This window comes from Sminthopsis crassicaudata, chromosome 5, assembly GCF_048593235.1.
Source record: "Sminthopsis crassicaudata isolate SCR6 chromosome 5, ASM4859323v1, whole genome shotgun sequence".
NCBI lineage: Eukaryota > Metazoa > Chordata > Mammalia > Dasyuromorphia > Dasyuridae > Sminthopsis > Sminthopsis crassicaudata.
Window position 1 is genome coordinate 50,500,107 of NC_133621.1, and position 16,926 is coordinate 50,517,032.

Below are 16,926 nucleotides of genomic sequence, written 5' to 3' on the forward strand. Positions count from 1 at the left end.
AGTGCCCTCAAAAAGGAAATGCCTCCTTTCAGGAAAAACTCACCAATGGGAGCAGGAGGCTTTAGGGATGAAAGGTCTTCCAGAGTGAGGAGGCATCCAAAGCATTTTCATGAAGATTGGCTGATTGAGCCAATGGGGATCCAGAAGTATGAAGGATAGTTGGCCTGGATACTTCCTCAAAAATGGAAGGCAAATTAAGTTTCAGTTTTAACAAGATAACATGGAGTACATGATTTCTTTCCATCCCTCTGATAAAACTTCCTTTTTCTGTGCCAACTTTTAGTTCAATTCACAAAGGTTTTTTTTTACAAATGTTCTTGCATATTCACAAAGTTTCTTACCACAAATATTGCATAGAGGACATTATGGTAGGTGTTGAGAAGTACAAAGTTTAAATAAGACATCCTGCCCTCATGGAGCTTATTAGCCTAGCAGGAGGATGTGAAACTTACACTGATGACCATATTTTTAAAGAAATATATAATAAATGGAGAAGAAGAATAGCATTCTGGGAAAAGCCAAAAATTAGAATTGCTGTTATTTAGTCATGTCTGCATCTTCATAATTCCCGTTTAGTGTTCTCTTGACAGAGATACTGGATAGGTTTGCTATTTCCTTCTCCACCTCATTTTACAGCTGAGGAAACTGAGGCAAACATGGTTAAGTGACTTGCCTAGATGGTTATTTCTCCTTTGTTCTCAGTGAAGACTAACAACATTGGGATGTTTTTGACTTGCAAGTGAATTGGATTTAAGAGAGGCAGGGCAGTGCAAAGTTTCACTGTCTCCTCCAGAATCACACAGCTAGTAAATATCTGAAGATAGATTTTAACTCAGAAAGATCGGTCTTTCTGACTCCAGGCCCACCACTCTATCCATTGCACCATTTTGCCACCTTGTGGAGTTTAAGCCCCAACTTAGCTATTTACTATCTGTGTGACCTTGGACAAGCCCTTTAACATCTCAGAACCTCATATTCCCTATCTGCAAGAGGAATAAGTCCGACCGGATTATCTCTAACATCCCTTTTAACTTTAAATGCTCTGTTTTAAAATTCTCTAATATGTGTGTTAGAGAAGTACACAATAAAGTGGTCTGTGGATGATGAAGAGGAAAGAGTTTATTACTGACTTAGGCTAGAGGGGAGTGAGAGTTTGAAGAAGTTGCATTTGAAGCAAGTAAAAGGCAGAACTTATAAAGACAGAACCAGCAGTGTTTGGTAACTAGTAGAACAGAAGAGACAACAGAGAGAAAAGGGGTTGAAATAACCATCACAGTTTGGCTAGGGAATCTGAATAATTTATGGGGACTTATGGACTAAATAATGACCTCAGAAGGAGGAAGGAGGAGCAGGTTTGGGGGGAAGAGAAGTAAACTCGGTACTAGGCATTTTCAATTTTGTCAGTGCCAAGTGGGCATTCAGGTGGAGGATACAGTTGGAGAAGTGGACATTGAGCTCAAAGCTGAGATTAGAGCCAGACATTTGTAAACATCTGTACCAAAGTGATCAGAAAAGCCATGAGAGTGAATGAGATTGCCAAGGGAGACGAAAGGAAACAGGGTCAAGGACAAAACCTTGGAAAAATAACTTATCTTAGGGGATTGGAAAGAGGAGGGAGGAACAAGAGAAAAAGAACCAGAAAGAGTAAGAGGTCAATCAAAAGAAGGTGATTAGGATCGTTGGCTATTTCATCATAGGGACTGGTGCAGTAATTCTTTGATATCAAGGATGCTAGGTTGGGGAAATTCCCTCTATCAGTACAGATAAATACATGCTAAGAGGTCTGATCTCAGCCAATTTATAACAAATGTGGCTCTGAATCCAAGTTTCTCTGGCTCCAAAGTTGGCTCTCTCTGGCATGGAGCTCCTAGGAACATCATAGGAACAGAAATTATTTAGAATTTGAATTGGCTTTAGATGATATCTTAGTTGAACTATTTAACAGATAAGGGAAATTGCTTTAGTTCATATGAATAGCAATCTCAGGGCAAAGGAGAGTCCAAATGCAGCTCAGATGTGCAAGTGAACCAATCCAATGCTGTACAAGGGTCAGAGAAGATGAGACCTGACCAAAAGCCATAGGAGCTGGTAATGAGACAGATGATAACATTTTGAAGTGCTGTTTCAGCAAAGTGGCAGAGGCAGAAGCCAGACTGCAAAAGGTCTAAGAGAAAAAGAAGGAGAGAAGTATACGGGGCATTTTTTTCTATATTTAAATTTTGCTTTATTTAATCAAAACAATTCTTTCACTCAAAGGTCAGAGATCAAATAATTTTGAAATTCTTGTCCTCAAGGGAAGGAAGTAGAATGAAGATCAAGTAGATTTATTTCAGGCTTCAAAAATATATATTTTTTAAATCATCTATTTGGAATAAAGTCAAAATGGCAGGGACTAGCCTGAGCTCTCTCCAAACTCCTCCAAAGACCTTTAGAAGTTTGGTAGGAAACTCAGGGGTGAGAGTGGAGTACAATCCAGCAAGGCCATACCCGTGCATACTAGGCCCCAAGAAATCAGGAATAGACCCCAGCAAACCAGAAACAGATCTTGGAACAATTGAATCAGCAGTGCCAGCAGCTGCTTCTGGAGCTCTCAGCTCACAGGCAGTAAGGGGGTCAAACAGAGAATACAGGGGTCTCTTTGCTGGCCCTGAGACAAGACTGCTTGCTTTGACCAAACTTAGATCTAGGTCTCAGTCCAGGGCAAGAAGGGACACTAGCATACCAGAGCTTATGGCCACAGGGAAACAGAAATACTTCTCACAGTTCCAGGGCAGAAAAGAATGCTTCTATTCACTTAAAGGGAAAGTAGTAAACACAACTCTATTTAAATCATACTATTTTGGAAAAACTGAAAACTTACAGGTCCCTAAAAGTTTCTCTGAAACAATCTGCACAAAACCCCTGAATCTTGGGAGATTCACCCTAGAAACAAATTCCTAAGACAAGAAATATTTTAGAAACAAATTCCCAAAAGACAAGAAATGAGGTTGGAAAATGAGCAAACAACAGGAAAAAAAAATCTAACTATAGAGAGATATTATAGAAGTATAGAAGAAGGAAGATCAAAAACACATTCAGAAGAAAGCAATATCAAAATTCCTACATTAAAAGCCCCAAAGAAAAATATGAATTGGTCTCAGACGATGGAAGGGCTCAAAAAGGATTTTAAAAATCAAGTAAGAGACAGAGGAAAAATTGGGAAGAGAAATAAGTCACGTGTGTAATGTCTGGGCTAGCTTTCTGGAGGGCCTCGGGACCAGTCTTTATCTCAGCAGAATAATCACTATGAGAAAGTCAGAAATAAAAGTCCAAAGGCTTTATTGTCTCCTTCAATCTCCCAGTCTGAACCAGTCTCCCCTATAGGGAAAGAGGCAGGAGAGCCACCATGAGGATAGTCAAAGATGGAATGTCTCTCTTCCCATCTTAGTTCTTATATACCCTATTACAATTACATCATTACAACATACTGAATATGTATGAACTAGAGAACTTTTATATCACCATACTAAGCACATGTAAACTAGATAACCATTGTCTCATTAATTCCACTGAGTTAACACCTTGTTGTAAGTATCCTTGTTTTAAGTATAACACAGGTGGTCATGCCCTCCTTGACTTCTCAGGAAAGGTGAGAACACCAAAGGGAAAGTGGGGAGCCATACCAGACATTGTTAGCAGGTTTCCTCTGGGCTGAAGGGTCTTATACCTCATCCAGATTTCCCCCACTATCTGTGGCCCTTTATACACATGTGCATGCGTGCGTGCACACACACACACCATGAAAAAAAGAGTCAACAACATGGTAAAGGAGGTACACAAAAAATATTACAGAAAATAACACCTTAAAAAACAGATTAGACCAAATAGTAAAAGAGGTGCAAAAAAATCCAGTGAGGAGAAAAATGCCTTGAAAAGTAGATTTGACTTTAAATAAAAACAACTTCAATTCCAAAAAAAGAAAGGAAAAAAATGCTATCTATCCCCAGAGAAAGAATTGATAGAGTCTGAATACAGGTTGAAGCAACCTTTGTTTTTTACTTTCTTTATATTTCTTAGAGTTTTATTTTGGTTTATGTTTTCTTTTACATGACTAATGAGGAAATATGTTTTGTGTTACCATACATGTATAATCTTTATCAAATTATCTGCCCTCTTAATAAGGGGGCTGGAGAGGGAGTGAAAGAATTTGGAACTCAATTTTAAAAATGAATGTTGAAATTTGATTTTACACTGTAATTGAGGAAAAATAAAATACTAAATTTTTAAAATCATCTATCTGCTTTCTTGGAAGAAAACACTAAAGAGAAGTTTTCTCTGAGATCCAACCTTGTATAAAATTGTGAAGTAGGCAAATTTGTCTTTAGCACTTGCCCAGCCTGCTCCTCTTCATCTTGTGAATGTTTCTCTTTGCACCTCCCCTCCAATCCCACTCTGGTCCCCCATGAATCTAATGGTCAAAGGGGAATTGGAGGATCAAAGGTATTTATAGAAGTCTTTTTCAAAAAGTATATATGTAGGGCCTATCATCCCAAAGCACCTATCATTCAAGATAACCGAGACAATCCAAGATATGTGTCTATACATGCACACATATTCGGGAAGGACAAATTGGGATTTTAAAAATTCATTTTCTGAAGTATTATTAGTTGAAATAGTTGATGTTCTCAATATTATCAAATTATGTCAGAGCAAAAAAAAGTCTCACATTCAAAAGAACCCCTTTGAAAGGAGAGATGTGGCCCTAAATACTTTCTAAAAGCTTTATAGAGGAAAGCAAATCAACTAGCAGGAAATGAAATCATTAGCACTGGGAAAACACAAGATCCTCTTAGAGGCCCCCAATCAGTAAATGCCCTTGAGTGAATTGAGATGCAAGTCATGGCCAGTTTTTCTGGATAGGTCTCAGTCCAAATGCAATGCTTCCAGGAGAGTTACTGGTGAACATTAGAGAAGGAGAGGGTGGACAATTGAGCTCTCTTTTCATTAGAATTTGACAATGAGAGTAGAAAGAACTGTTTTGTTGTTTTCTAGTCAGTTGTGAATTTTCTTTATTAAATTTTTCTTCCTCCATGAAGGAAGATACATCTAATAAAAATTAGGTGATTTTTTAAAAAAACAACAAATTGACAAACAAAACAATTTGATTTTTCTTCCTTAAATCTTCACATCTGAATGTTTGAAAAATGTGAGGTTAACAATCTTTAAGTCTGAAATTTTGGTGTATCAATGTGTGAAAATAGATTTAATTTTAAAGTAGAATAAAGGTATCCTTAAAAACTTTATTTAATTTTGGGATAAGTTTATGGTAGAAGGAATTTTCATTCTTAGAAGGCAGAATAAGACAAAGTTAGACCATTCTGGAAAGAAAATAGTAGAAAGGTAGAATTGGATTCTGTGCCCAAACCTTTTTTATCTTCCTAATCAAGAAGTAGCCCACTGAGAGAGAGTTTCTCAGTGAATAAACCCATTTTGAAAAAAAAAAAAAAAGTGAGGTTAAAAACGTGATTGAAATTATTTAAACAAATAAATTTTTAGTAAACTTGTGACTACTATTATCACTTTCCATTAGCTTCCATTTTTAAACATCAGAGTTTATTTGTGAATTGGACCCAATGGAAATGACTGATCAACAACAAAATACTAAAGAAAGTAGTCTAAACAATCAACGGAAGGATCTCCTAGCCATTGGAAAGTTAAAAGATTTTCCTTGAGGAAAAGGTGATCTATGTTTTTATATGCATGGTAGTATGAGATCTAGTTTAGCTCATACTAACTAGACAGTTAGGACTCGTGACTTTTACTGAAGAGGTCACCAACAGCTTTAGATCAAATGAGTTAATACATGTAAAAAGCTGTGCAAACCACAACAAAAAAATCTGGTTTCCATGAAATTCAAACAAAACAAAACTGCATGTTATTTTGAACAAAATTGGCCCATTTTTTAAATGTTTTAATTAATTCAATTTTACAATTAAACAAAATATATTTGTTATCTTTCCCTCTGACTGCCCCTCCCATTTGTACATTTAAAAGAATAAGCAAAACAACTATACAGAGAGCAAAATAATTTCTCACATTGGTCATCTCTAACGATTCATGTCTCGATTTTTAAGTCTACTTCTCTAGCTGGAAATGAGTAGTATAATCCATCTGTCTTCTGTATGTGCAATTTATCAGTGCACTAATTAGAACTCCAAAATCTTTCAATATTATTTTTTCTATTAAATTGTTTTCACTGTATAAATTGTTCTAGTTCTGCTCACTTCCCTCTATAACTATTCATAGAGTTCATAAACTTCTAAAACACTTAATGACTCATCATCCTTAAGAGCATTTAAAATGCCATGGGAAAACAAACCACTTTTTTCACAAATAAACTCTGAAGTTAAGATAAATGTTCCCACAGAATCTTCCTAGAACTGCTCTTAAAAGACAAGGAAGTTCTGACTCTCCTGATAGAAGCAATCAACTCTATAGTGTCAGAAATTCAAAAGGCAATGAAAATGTGTTTTTATTCCTCTCAGGACACAGTAACAGTTGGGTAAATAAAGAACAGTCTGCTTATTCAGAAAATTATGAAAATGGCTTTCTCCTCTTCAGAAAATGGAAAAACAAATAGTTTTTAGACATCATCTTGGTCATAGTGAAAGATAAAAGTGAATTGCTTTGTTGACTTGGGTGTCAGAAACAAACAACACATTACATCAGTTAATCAATAAGCATTTATTAAGTATTCATTATGTTCCAAGTACTGTGCTAGGATATAAGAGAGACAAAAAAATCCCAACCAAATAGTCCTTCTTCCAAAAATAATTTTCTATAGAGTAAGACAGCATGTACCAACATAAGAAAACACAAATTATATTGTGAATGAATGATTTAAAAAAAAATGATTAAGTATGTATTATTTGAAAAATACTATGCTAAACCTTGGGGCTACAAATACAAAAGGAAGACAATCTGTCCCCTCACAGAGCTTACATTCTACTAGGGAGAAATAACATAGAGATGAATTGTGTTCAATCATGTCCAACTACTCATGACTTCATTTGGGGTTTTCTTGGTTTTGCCATTTCCTTCTCCAACTCATTTTATAGATGAGGAAACTAAAGCAAATGGGGGTGAAGTGACTTGCCTAGGGTCTTATAATCAGTAAGTGTCTAAGGCCAGATTCAAACTCGGGAAAGTGATTTCTCCTGACTTCAGGATCAATACTTTATCCAAGCACCCCCTGGATGTCCTGTAGAGAAGAAAAACGAATAAATACAAAATAATTTTTTTGAGAAGGGAATTAAAAGCCTAAATTTCAAATCTAGTTGTTCTTGACAAGCCTGCTAGAGCAAATGATGTGAAAAGTAGGAAACAATCTCTTTCCACAATCTATTCCCTTAAGAAATGTAATATCAAAAATGTTTTCCTCCTCATACAGCATTACAGGACCTTAGTATTGGATCATCTTTGTAGACCTCAGGTTCAGGAAGAAGCAATATTGGAGGAGAGGTGTGCCGAGAACTCTTATTTATTTTTGTATACTGAGCACTTCATTCTGTAGAATAGGTGCTAACTAAATGTTTGTTAAAGAAATACATGACTAAACAAGTAACTCCTTCTCTCATTTACTACCTCTATGGCCTTGCCCACTTCACTTAGCTAACTCCTCAGTTTCTTTACCTTATAAAATGAAAGGATTGGATAAGATGACCTCTAAGCAAGTGTCTGATGTGGCATATTTAACAACCAGCTCTAGGGTGTGTGTGTGTGTGTGTGTGTGTGTGTGTGTGAATACATCATATAGTAATATTTTATGTATTATTAATATTTTATCCACTAATTTCATAAATCTAGATATTCAACTAAACTACATTATCATTATTATTAATTCATCAATTCGAGAATAGAAGAGCAATAGAGTTGTCTAGCAGTAGAACAAACAGTAGCAGTTCCACAAGTGGAACAAATATCAGAAAAACAGCTTTGCATAGAATGGATTACTTCTGAAGGAACCCCAGAGGGATATAAAGGCCTCCATTCCAGAGTTGTAAGCTGCTCATATATGGGCTTTTGTTGGTCTTGTACCTATCTGCAAGGTTTCTACAAACATATTCCCATTCTCTTCCACATACACTGCATGTATTAGAGACAAGATGTGGCCCAAGTTCATGGGTAGAATGGATGTTTTGATTATTATTGAATTTTTTATTTAATAATTACAATATTGTAATTATTCTAATTTTTACCTTATACGTAAGTAAATATTTCATATTTAATTGTCTAATGGTAATGTGATAACTTATTTTGTGTAAATAGGAAACATACTTGTAGGGGATTAGGATGGTGTCAGTATTATCCCCTCTCACAACAGATTTACCCATAGGTCCCTGAGAAACTTTGAGACAGAACACTATTATTTTGATCCTTTGTGGAAAACACCCCTATCACTATGGAGGCAAATTGGGCTGAGTAAGCCAGTACAGAAAACAAAAGTAAAGACCATATCCCATTTGATTCTCACAATAACCATATGTATTTGTTATTATTTTACTGATAAATATATGGACTTTTCTGAGCAGAATTATTATCATTTAGATTGCTTGTAAACAACAAAAAATGTTGTACAATTACCCATGCATATATCTGGTAAATAAAAACTATTAAAATAAATTTTTAAAAAATAAAATATTTTGAAAATATAGTATATGTTATTTAACATTACCACATATATTGATCTCTCTCTCTCTCTCTCTCTCTCTCTCTCTCTCTCTCTCTCTCTCTCTCTCTCTGTCTCTCTGTGTGTCTCTCTCTGTCTGTCTGTCTCAATTTCCAGTTTCCTCTATAAGGCTTCCTGGAAGAGAAAGTCGAACTAAAGAACCATTGGCAACTAGCACAGATCATATAATTGCTGAAATTTCTAATGCTTTGCTGCCAATACTCCAGGATACTCCTTTTGCATTTTTTGGTCACAGGTAAAAAAAAAGGGGGGGGGGGGAGAAAGGATAGGGGGAAATGTTTTGTTTTGTTTGTTTTGTTTTGTTCTGTTTTGTTTTGTAGTATGAGGAGTTTTGGACTATAAGATCAATGGAAGTAAAAAGCATGGTGTTATCTGTATCCTGGAAGGATCATAGATAAAAAGCTTAAAAAAAAAAAAAAATCTCAAAGATCATCTAGGCCAGTGGTCCTCAAACTTTTTTAAATAGGGTGCCAGTTCACTGCCCCTGAGACTGTGGGAGGGCCAGACTATAGTAAAAACAAAAACTCACACTCGATCTCCTCCCCTCTGCCATGTGCCATAACTGGCGGGCTGCATAAACATCCTCAGCGGGTCCCATCTGGTCCATGGGCCGTAGTTTGAGAACCCCTGATCTAGGCCATCTCCTCATTTACAAAAGAGGCACAGGGAGGTAAAATGAATTACCCAAAGTCACAAAAATAACATTTCAGGTGAAATTTGAACTTAGGTCGCCCTGAATAGGACCAATTTTCTTTTTATTGTACCAAAATGCCCCCTCACCCAGACATCTGGAAAGTAAATCCTAATAACTTTCCCAGATAAAATGTTTTTAACTAAAGCTCTTGCTTTAAATGAGCAATAGTGATGAAATGACCACTTATGCTTCTCAGATTTTCAGTTTCCTACTCAAGATTTTATAATCTATACTGAAGTTCTTTTAGAATCCTTTTTGCAAGTGTTTTTAATTTGTAACTGAGATAAAGACACATTATTTTAAAAAATGATAATTCTTTTGGCAATAACATTTATGCCCAGGTAAAATAAAATAAACACGTGTTGTGATGTGTTCCAATCTAATGATTCTTGGCTTGGATGATAATCTTCCATATTGTTTTCTAACTGATCCACACCTGTTTCAGTATTTCCTGAGCAGGAAAATAGTTGTCAACACCATATTTCTTTACCTTGTATTCTTACTGGCTAATTTTTCAACTGATATCAAACTGATTTACTAGTGGACAAGTTAGCTACTTGCTTTTCAGGAATTCTTATTTCCTTCTCTTTGGGAAGAACCTCATCTTTGTTGGGTTCTCTTTATCCTCTATGGGTCATTGTTTCATCCTCTCATCTCATTACATAAATAAAAACCCTTCTATGCTTTTTCAGCTTCCTTTTTTCTTTATCTCTATATTGAATCCCATCTTATTTTTTTAAAAGAATGATTCATTTTTCCTATTCTTGCTCCTGAAGATTATACAAGTGTTCCTAAAACCTCTTTACCTTTACTTATAGTGGGAAGACAAGTCTGCACTTTAAGTTTATGTAGAAATCATTTAGACTCAGCAGAAATATAAACATTATACATTTGTTATTGATCAATATAAACCTCTCCCTGCACTCCATACTTGCTGATGCTGAGATCCTCAGATTTTTTTTTTTTTTTTTTTTTTGGTAGCTCCTGTAAAGAATAGTTCCAGAAACTGCTTTGGAGGGAGGGAATATACCAACTTCTGATTTATCTTTCATCTCTAGTATATTAATTCCCATGCTTATCTTTCTCTTCTTTTACCAGTTTCTTATCTTGTCTTACCAACTTGTTTTCATTTCCTTTTCTTAACAGCTACCTTTTTTCCCCTTGTCTTTCTTTTTTTCTCCCAAGTCTTTCTGCTTAAGTCCTCCCCCGCCTTTGTCTTTTTCTCCTTCAAACTTTGAGCCTTCTCAAATTATCCTCCTCACATTCACTCACTGGTCTTCTCATTTTCAAAGCCTTCTAAATAATCTTTACCATGCTTTGTCCTCCTTCAGCTCAAGTCATTTTCCTACAGTTATGGAACATGCATGTCAATACAGAGACATTAGGCATCTTAAATCTAAAATTTATAGGGAGTATTACTTAATTGTGGACATTATACAGTTGATACTTGTTGCCCTGAGGAACATACATGCTATGTGCTGAATTTATTCCATCAATAGTATTGTTAAAACCATATCCCAATCCCCTAGAAAAAACTGAATTTGGGAAACTGGGTTTGAAAAAGCCCTAAACTTAAAATTACCCAGTAATCCCAAACCCTTTTGCACACCTAAAAAGATCCTTGTCTCCTTCTCAGAACCCTCCTGTATAAGATATATATCTTATCTTATACAAGACATATATATATATATATATATGTATATATACATATATATACACACTCCTGTATAAGAATAGCAATGGAAACCTCATGCTAGAATGCTGTCTTCCTGCCCTTGTCTTAGATGTATCTTCTTAACAAACAGTTGCAAAGATCTCAGATAAGGAAGCAACTAACCTGTTATCTAGTCTCTGTCTACCCTGTAAAAAAAACTCTATGTCCTTTTGCTCAGGAACACGAGCTTTGGATGCTAATTCCAAGTGGTCAAGTTGACTTAATAAATTCTCTGATTAAAAATTAATATTTCTCAACTCGGCTCTATATCTTGTCACAACAGTATTAGGTGAAATGCATAATAGTCAAAGGTGATCCAATCTGACCTCTTTAAAAATGTCCCTATCTCAAGAGTCTAGCCTCATACAGGGAACTGGACATCCTGTGGGGTTACTGAGAATTAAATGATTAAAGTCCAATGTTCCACCAATTTTTAACACTACTGTAAATAAATCTTGGGTTCAACCTTGTGGACTTAATAATAGATCAATGTGATTTCATTAACTTGAGATCTGTTAAATTCTTTTTTAAAGATCATTTTCATTATAAACTTGACATCTCAGTAAAAATCCATAAGGAATAAAGTTCTAAGAGAAAATGATTAAATATGAACTTTTTCCATTGTGAACAAAAAAAAAATCCAAACTTTAAAAGTAATATTAATATATTTTCTACATTTCTCCTTCTGACCTCTTAAATCTTTGTTGATGTTTTTCTGCAGTGTAGTACATATTCTGATCTTCACATTCTACTTTCCACTTATTCAGAAAGCAAAGTTTCAGTGCCAGTAATCACATAAAGACTCACTCTTTCCATTAAATATTTTTGCTTCTATTTTCTTGTATATGAGCTGGTATCACAGGACAATCTTCAGGGTCAATGCACAATTTCAATAGGCAGTCATTGTACTGAATTCTTTTTCTGTGTATGTCTCCTTGTTGGCCTTAATTTTGTAGATGGCAATACTCTCTAGATGTAGGACAAGGAACCAGGTGTATCTCTGGGGGAAAAATTTTGTTGAGACTATTTTCCCCCATGTCCTAGCCCTCTTTTTAACAGTATGTTTTCTCACAGATCTTCATATTTTTTTGTTCTATCTTCTCTTAGTAGGTCCCTATGCTTCTCACTGTACTCAACTTTTTACTCCCATCCAGATTTAGCTGTCTTATGTCTTGTGATGCCATGCTCAATTATGCTGTACCATTACTTAGTCGGTCATGCAATGGCTTCAACCACTTAAAATTCCTCCAAAAACTCAAATAGTAATGCAGTGGTTTACAAAATGTTCTCCTCACACCAATCCTTTAAAGTAAGTAAACCAGGTGGGACAGGATCTTAGAATCCATCTAGGTCTTCATAGGATTTAATTTAGAGGGGACCTTAGTGACCATCTGCTCCAATCCCCTCATTATTTTTTTTTACAGAAAAGGTAACTGAGGACTGAAGAAGTTTTCTTTATGTCATACAACTAGGCTGCAGACAAAAGGAGCTAGTTTCCTGGTTCCCATTTTCATAGAGCTGGTTGGATCAAAAATTTCTTTCACACATTGATCAGACTAGATGGCCATTGAAGTCCCTCCCAACTGAAATTCTGTGCTTTTGTTATTATTTTCCTATTGAATATGCAAACTCAGGTATATTCAATCTTTTTGTCATAATGACTTGCAAGTGTTCTCCAAGTATTGATCTATTCATTTTCTATCTGGAAAAAAAAAAATGGGATACAAGGGATACAAGACTTAATAAGAGAATAAGGGATTAGCCAAATTCATTGACAATGATGTGCTGTTTCATATCCCTTAGGGAAGGAAAAGATTTAAACTGCTTTCAAAGAATTCTAGAAATCAGTATTCTTAAAATTGCTTGCTGATGTATCCACAACATAACTCCTTTCTGTGCTGTTTTTCACAACCATCACAGATTTCCTTTTTAAAATAAAAAGTAAAATTGTATTACAAAAGTAACCAGTAGAGACAGTAAATGTGGCATAAAGGATAGATTTCTAGGTTTGCTTCAGGAAGACTTCTAGGTCCACCCCTCCTCTCTGATGTGACTTTGGACAAGCCACTGAATTTCAAAATACCTCAAGCAACTCCCCAGGACTTAACTTGTATCTCCCTGTGGTAGTTCCCACTTTGAAAATCTCTCTTTTGATGAAATTCAAGATACTCTGCTTAATCTATTGAAATAATATGAGCCTAGTTTCTTCTTATTTTCCTAAAACAGAATTATATTTATGTAACATTAAAGGTATGCTTGTTCTAAGTTGACTTGGAATGGATCATCATTCATTTGGCTGATTTTTCTCTTTTCAACATTTTAGCATGGGATCAAATATTGCCTTTCTGACTGCTCTACACTTAAAAGAAAATTACAAGTTACAACCAATACATTTTTTTGTATCAAGTGCAAATCCTCCACATGTGAGTAATGTGATTTATATATTGAAGGTTGGGGCAGAGATGAGGGGGAGAGGAGTGGTGATGTTGATAAAGTACCAAGTTCTGGGAGAGCAGTTCAGAATGTGAAAAATTCGCATAAAGTCATTGTCATAGTTACAGGAGCCCTTTATTTTCATAAAAAGGCTTGGACTAATCAAAATGATTAAGCAGCAGGCTGTGAATGAAGGGGTTATTTAAAGCTCCGAGGGAAGAGAGACAAGGAAAGTAAGAGTGGAATCTAGAGAGTTAGGGAGGATTAAGGAAGAATCCTAGTCTAGAATATACTTGCACGTGCATTATTTCTATGTCAGCAAATGCATGGTAGGACAAGAAGAAATAGGATATGGTGATACAGGATAATGAGGTTACTTTGGTCATTTTGTCCTGATGAATATGCAAAGGGAAAGAATGTATCTAGTGAGCCTACTCAAGGAAGAGAAGTCCCTTATCTGATTTAGTGAGCTGAATATGCCTTAGTCTTTGCAGACAATACAGACCCAGGAATTTAATCTCCCTTTGTATTTGGGATAATGATGATAATGGTAACATCATTCAGTTAGAGTTAAGAGTTCACATTATTCCTGACAATGGCTACACCACATCAGTATGATATTTATACTTTGATGGATCTATAATCTCTTCCATGTCGATACTTTATTCTTGGATATTGATGTCAGCCTGTCTTTTCTGTTTCATCCTGTGTTGTTCTTGTCCATTTCCTCTTCCAATTGCTTCATGGTGTATATACCTATTAAACAATCCTAAAGTTTTTCCCCTGGATCCTTTTATATTACATGGCTACCAATGGAGTCCTGTGGATATCCACATCCATTCCATTTTCTCCCTTATTTTTGTTTGTTTTTACAGAGGGTAGGGATGATGTTAGTATAGAAATGATCAAGGAGTCAATTTACTGGAGGAGATAGAATGGAGTAGGATCTGATCCTAAAACAGTAATCTGTGATCAATTATTTTTGTAGTGATCTGCAATAATCCTTGCTGAGCAAAAAGTCTGTAGTTACAGAAGTCTATATACTGAATGTAATTTAATTTAATTATTTTTCCATAGATAATTAGAGATTTAAAATAAAGTTAATTACATAGTATACTAACTTTATTTAATTTTTAAGAAAAACCATTTTTTGAGCTTACCAAGTGCTTCCAGTATGTCAGAAGAACAAGTTCTCCAGTTTATCATAAATGCTGGTGGCACTCCCAAGGAGGTTCTTGAAAACAAAGAACTTTTGGAAATATTTCTTCCTGTTTTTAAAGCAGATGCTCAAATTATGCAAAATATCATGTAAGTAAAAGAAAAGGGGAGAAAAGGGGGGGAAAGTAAGGGTGAGAGGAGGAGGGGGAGAATGAAAGAGAAAGGGAGAGGGCAAAAGAGAAAGGGAGAAAGAAACTATGCTTTGGGGAAAAAGAAAAATATAAGGTATTCATAGAGGTTTTAGGAGGGCCAGTTTTCTGTTTTCCAACATTTTGGACACCAGGATTTCACTCTACCATTATTTGATAGACCTGAATTTAGGAAGAATCACAGAGCAAAAAGCCAGAATTGCCTCTCTTAAACTTTGATTGGTAAAGGGAATCTTAAAAATCATCTTTTCCCAAATTCCTCACCTTTACAAATTAGGAAAGTGAGGCAAAGAGCTTAAGGACCATTCCCAAAGGCAGCACTAAGTCAGTAGAAACCAAACTTTTGACTTCAAGTTTACAGCTTCTTCCCACTACATTATGCAGCCGCTGCTATTTCTAAAAAAATTATCCAAGAGAGAATATGTTCTGGAACTACCCTAACATGTAGCTACTTCTTTTTTTTCCAAAAGTAAGAGCCAAAAGAACAACACATATACACATTCCTTGATAAATGTAATTATTAAAGCTATATAAATTATTTTTTGAAAAGGAAGAAAGCTAAAAAAAATTGGTCAATATAAGCTTCTCAATAGCAAGGATTGATTCATTTGCTTCCTCAGTGTCTGGCACATAATAGGTGCTTTAAAGTCTACACAAATGCTTCCTTCTGTTCATTTAAACCTGTGATTTCAACTTGGTAGATCTATAACTCACAATCCTTGAATACCCTGAGAGGTTAAATGACTGGTACTTTCCAGAAGCAGGCTTGAACCAAAGTCATCTTACCCAAGGTTGGGTTTCTATCAATTACACTTCGTGACTCTTAGCAGAAGAAGGCAACAGAAGTGTAGGATTGGTTACCTGTGCAACAGTTGTAGTCACTCATATGTAAGTTTACTGAACTGGCTTTGGGTATTATTTGATGTGAGGAATCCATTTGGGAGTTTTGTTTGATTTATTAAAACAAAATTTGTCAATAAAAAGAAATTTAAAATTAAATGTAACAAAGTATGTTCATTTAATCTGGTTCCCAGTGACAAAATTCTTCATAGTAAAGGAGCCTGATTTTATCTCTTTTTTATGTTTTGTCCTCACACCTGCCTCATAGTTTCGTAGTATCTCACCATTTATCTGCTCTGTGAAATATCTTTATTTTTCTAAGTGCACTGAAGCCCTACCTAGTCCATGAAGCTTCCTTTGATCAGAATTGTCAGCTCCCAAATACTCTTTTGCTATTCTGATTTCCTATAGTTTATAATGTGCATACAACACATTTTATTTAACAATTGTAGTAATATAGTATACATTTTTTTCCAGTTTGATATAATGGTATCTTTTTTTTCTCTCCCTATGAAGAATATAAGCTCTTTGAGACTAGGGACTAAGCCTTATATTTTTCTTATTTTCCCCATAGCATCTACTACCTATATCCCGACAGTATATACTAAGCTTATCAAAGACTGAATTTACTGGATTTCAAATAGCCAATGAAATAACTGAGCCTAAATCTGAAATCCCACCATCCAATTTTTATAACTTTGATTTAGAACTACTATTGATCTCTGTTGAAAGCAAGTGATGAGGGAGACATCTCTATGGCAACACCTAGTAAAAAAGAGGTATATCACCTCATTGCAGTGGAAGTTCTACATTTGACCTTCAACTGCATACTTTATGCAAAGACTACTATTGCCTTTCTGAGCTTCCAGATTCATGGAAGCATCTCAGAACCAAGACCAAGGTGGATTCACAGTCAGTCACTAGGACTCTCTACATTAATACTACTTGAGTTGATCATGAATAGAAACTCATCTTCTGCCCAGTGAAAACATTTTCATTAAGTACTTAGCACAATGCCTGACACATAGTAGGCACTTAAATGTTGATTGAATAATTGGTATTGCTTAATTTCTCAAGGGAGGGGGGAATGAAGCAGGGGAGAAGAAAGGAGGTAAATTATTTGAACATCACTACTATAACAACAAAGATT

The 16,926-nt window shown here is 35.4% G+C and overlaps 1 protein-coding gene across 1 annotated transcript in view; it reads left to right on the forward strand.

The window, feature by feature from the left end:
• The window catches only part of OLAH (oleoyl-ACP hydrolase), a 58,968-nt gene that overhangs the window by 40,197 nt on the left and 1,845 nt on the right, over positions 1-16,926 (forward strand). Inside the window, exons 4-6 of the mRNA XM_074266658.1 lie at positions 8,825-8,963; positions 13,460-13,559; positions 14,708-14,877. Coding sequence (XP_074122759.1) covers positions 8,825-8,963; positions 13,460-13,559; positions 14,708-14,877 — 409 coding nt within the window. The remainder of the gene's footprint in view (positions 1-8,824; positions 8,964-13,459; positions 13,560-14,707; positions 14,878-16,926) is intronic.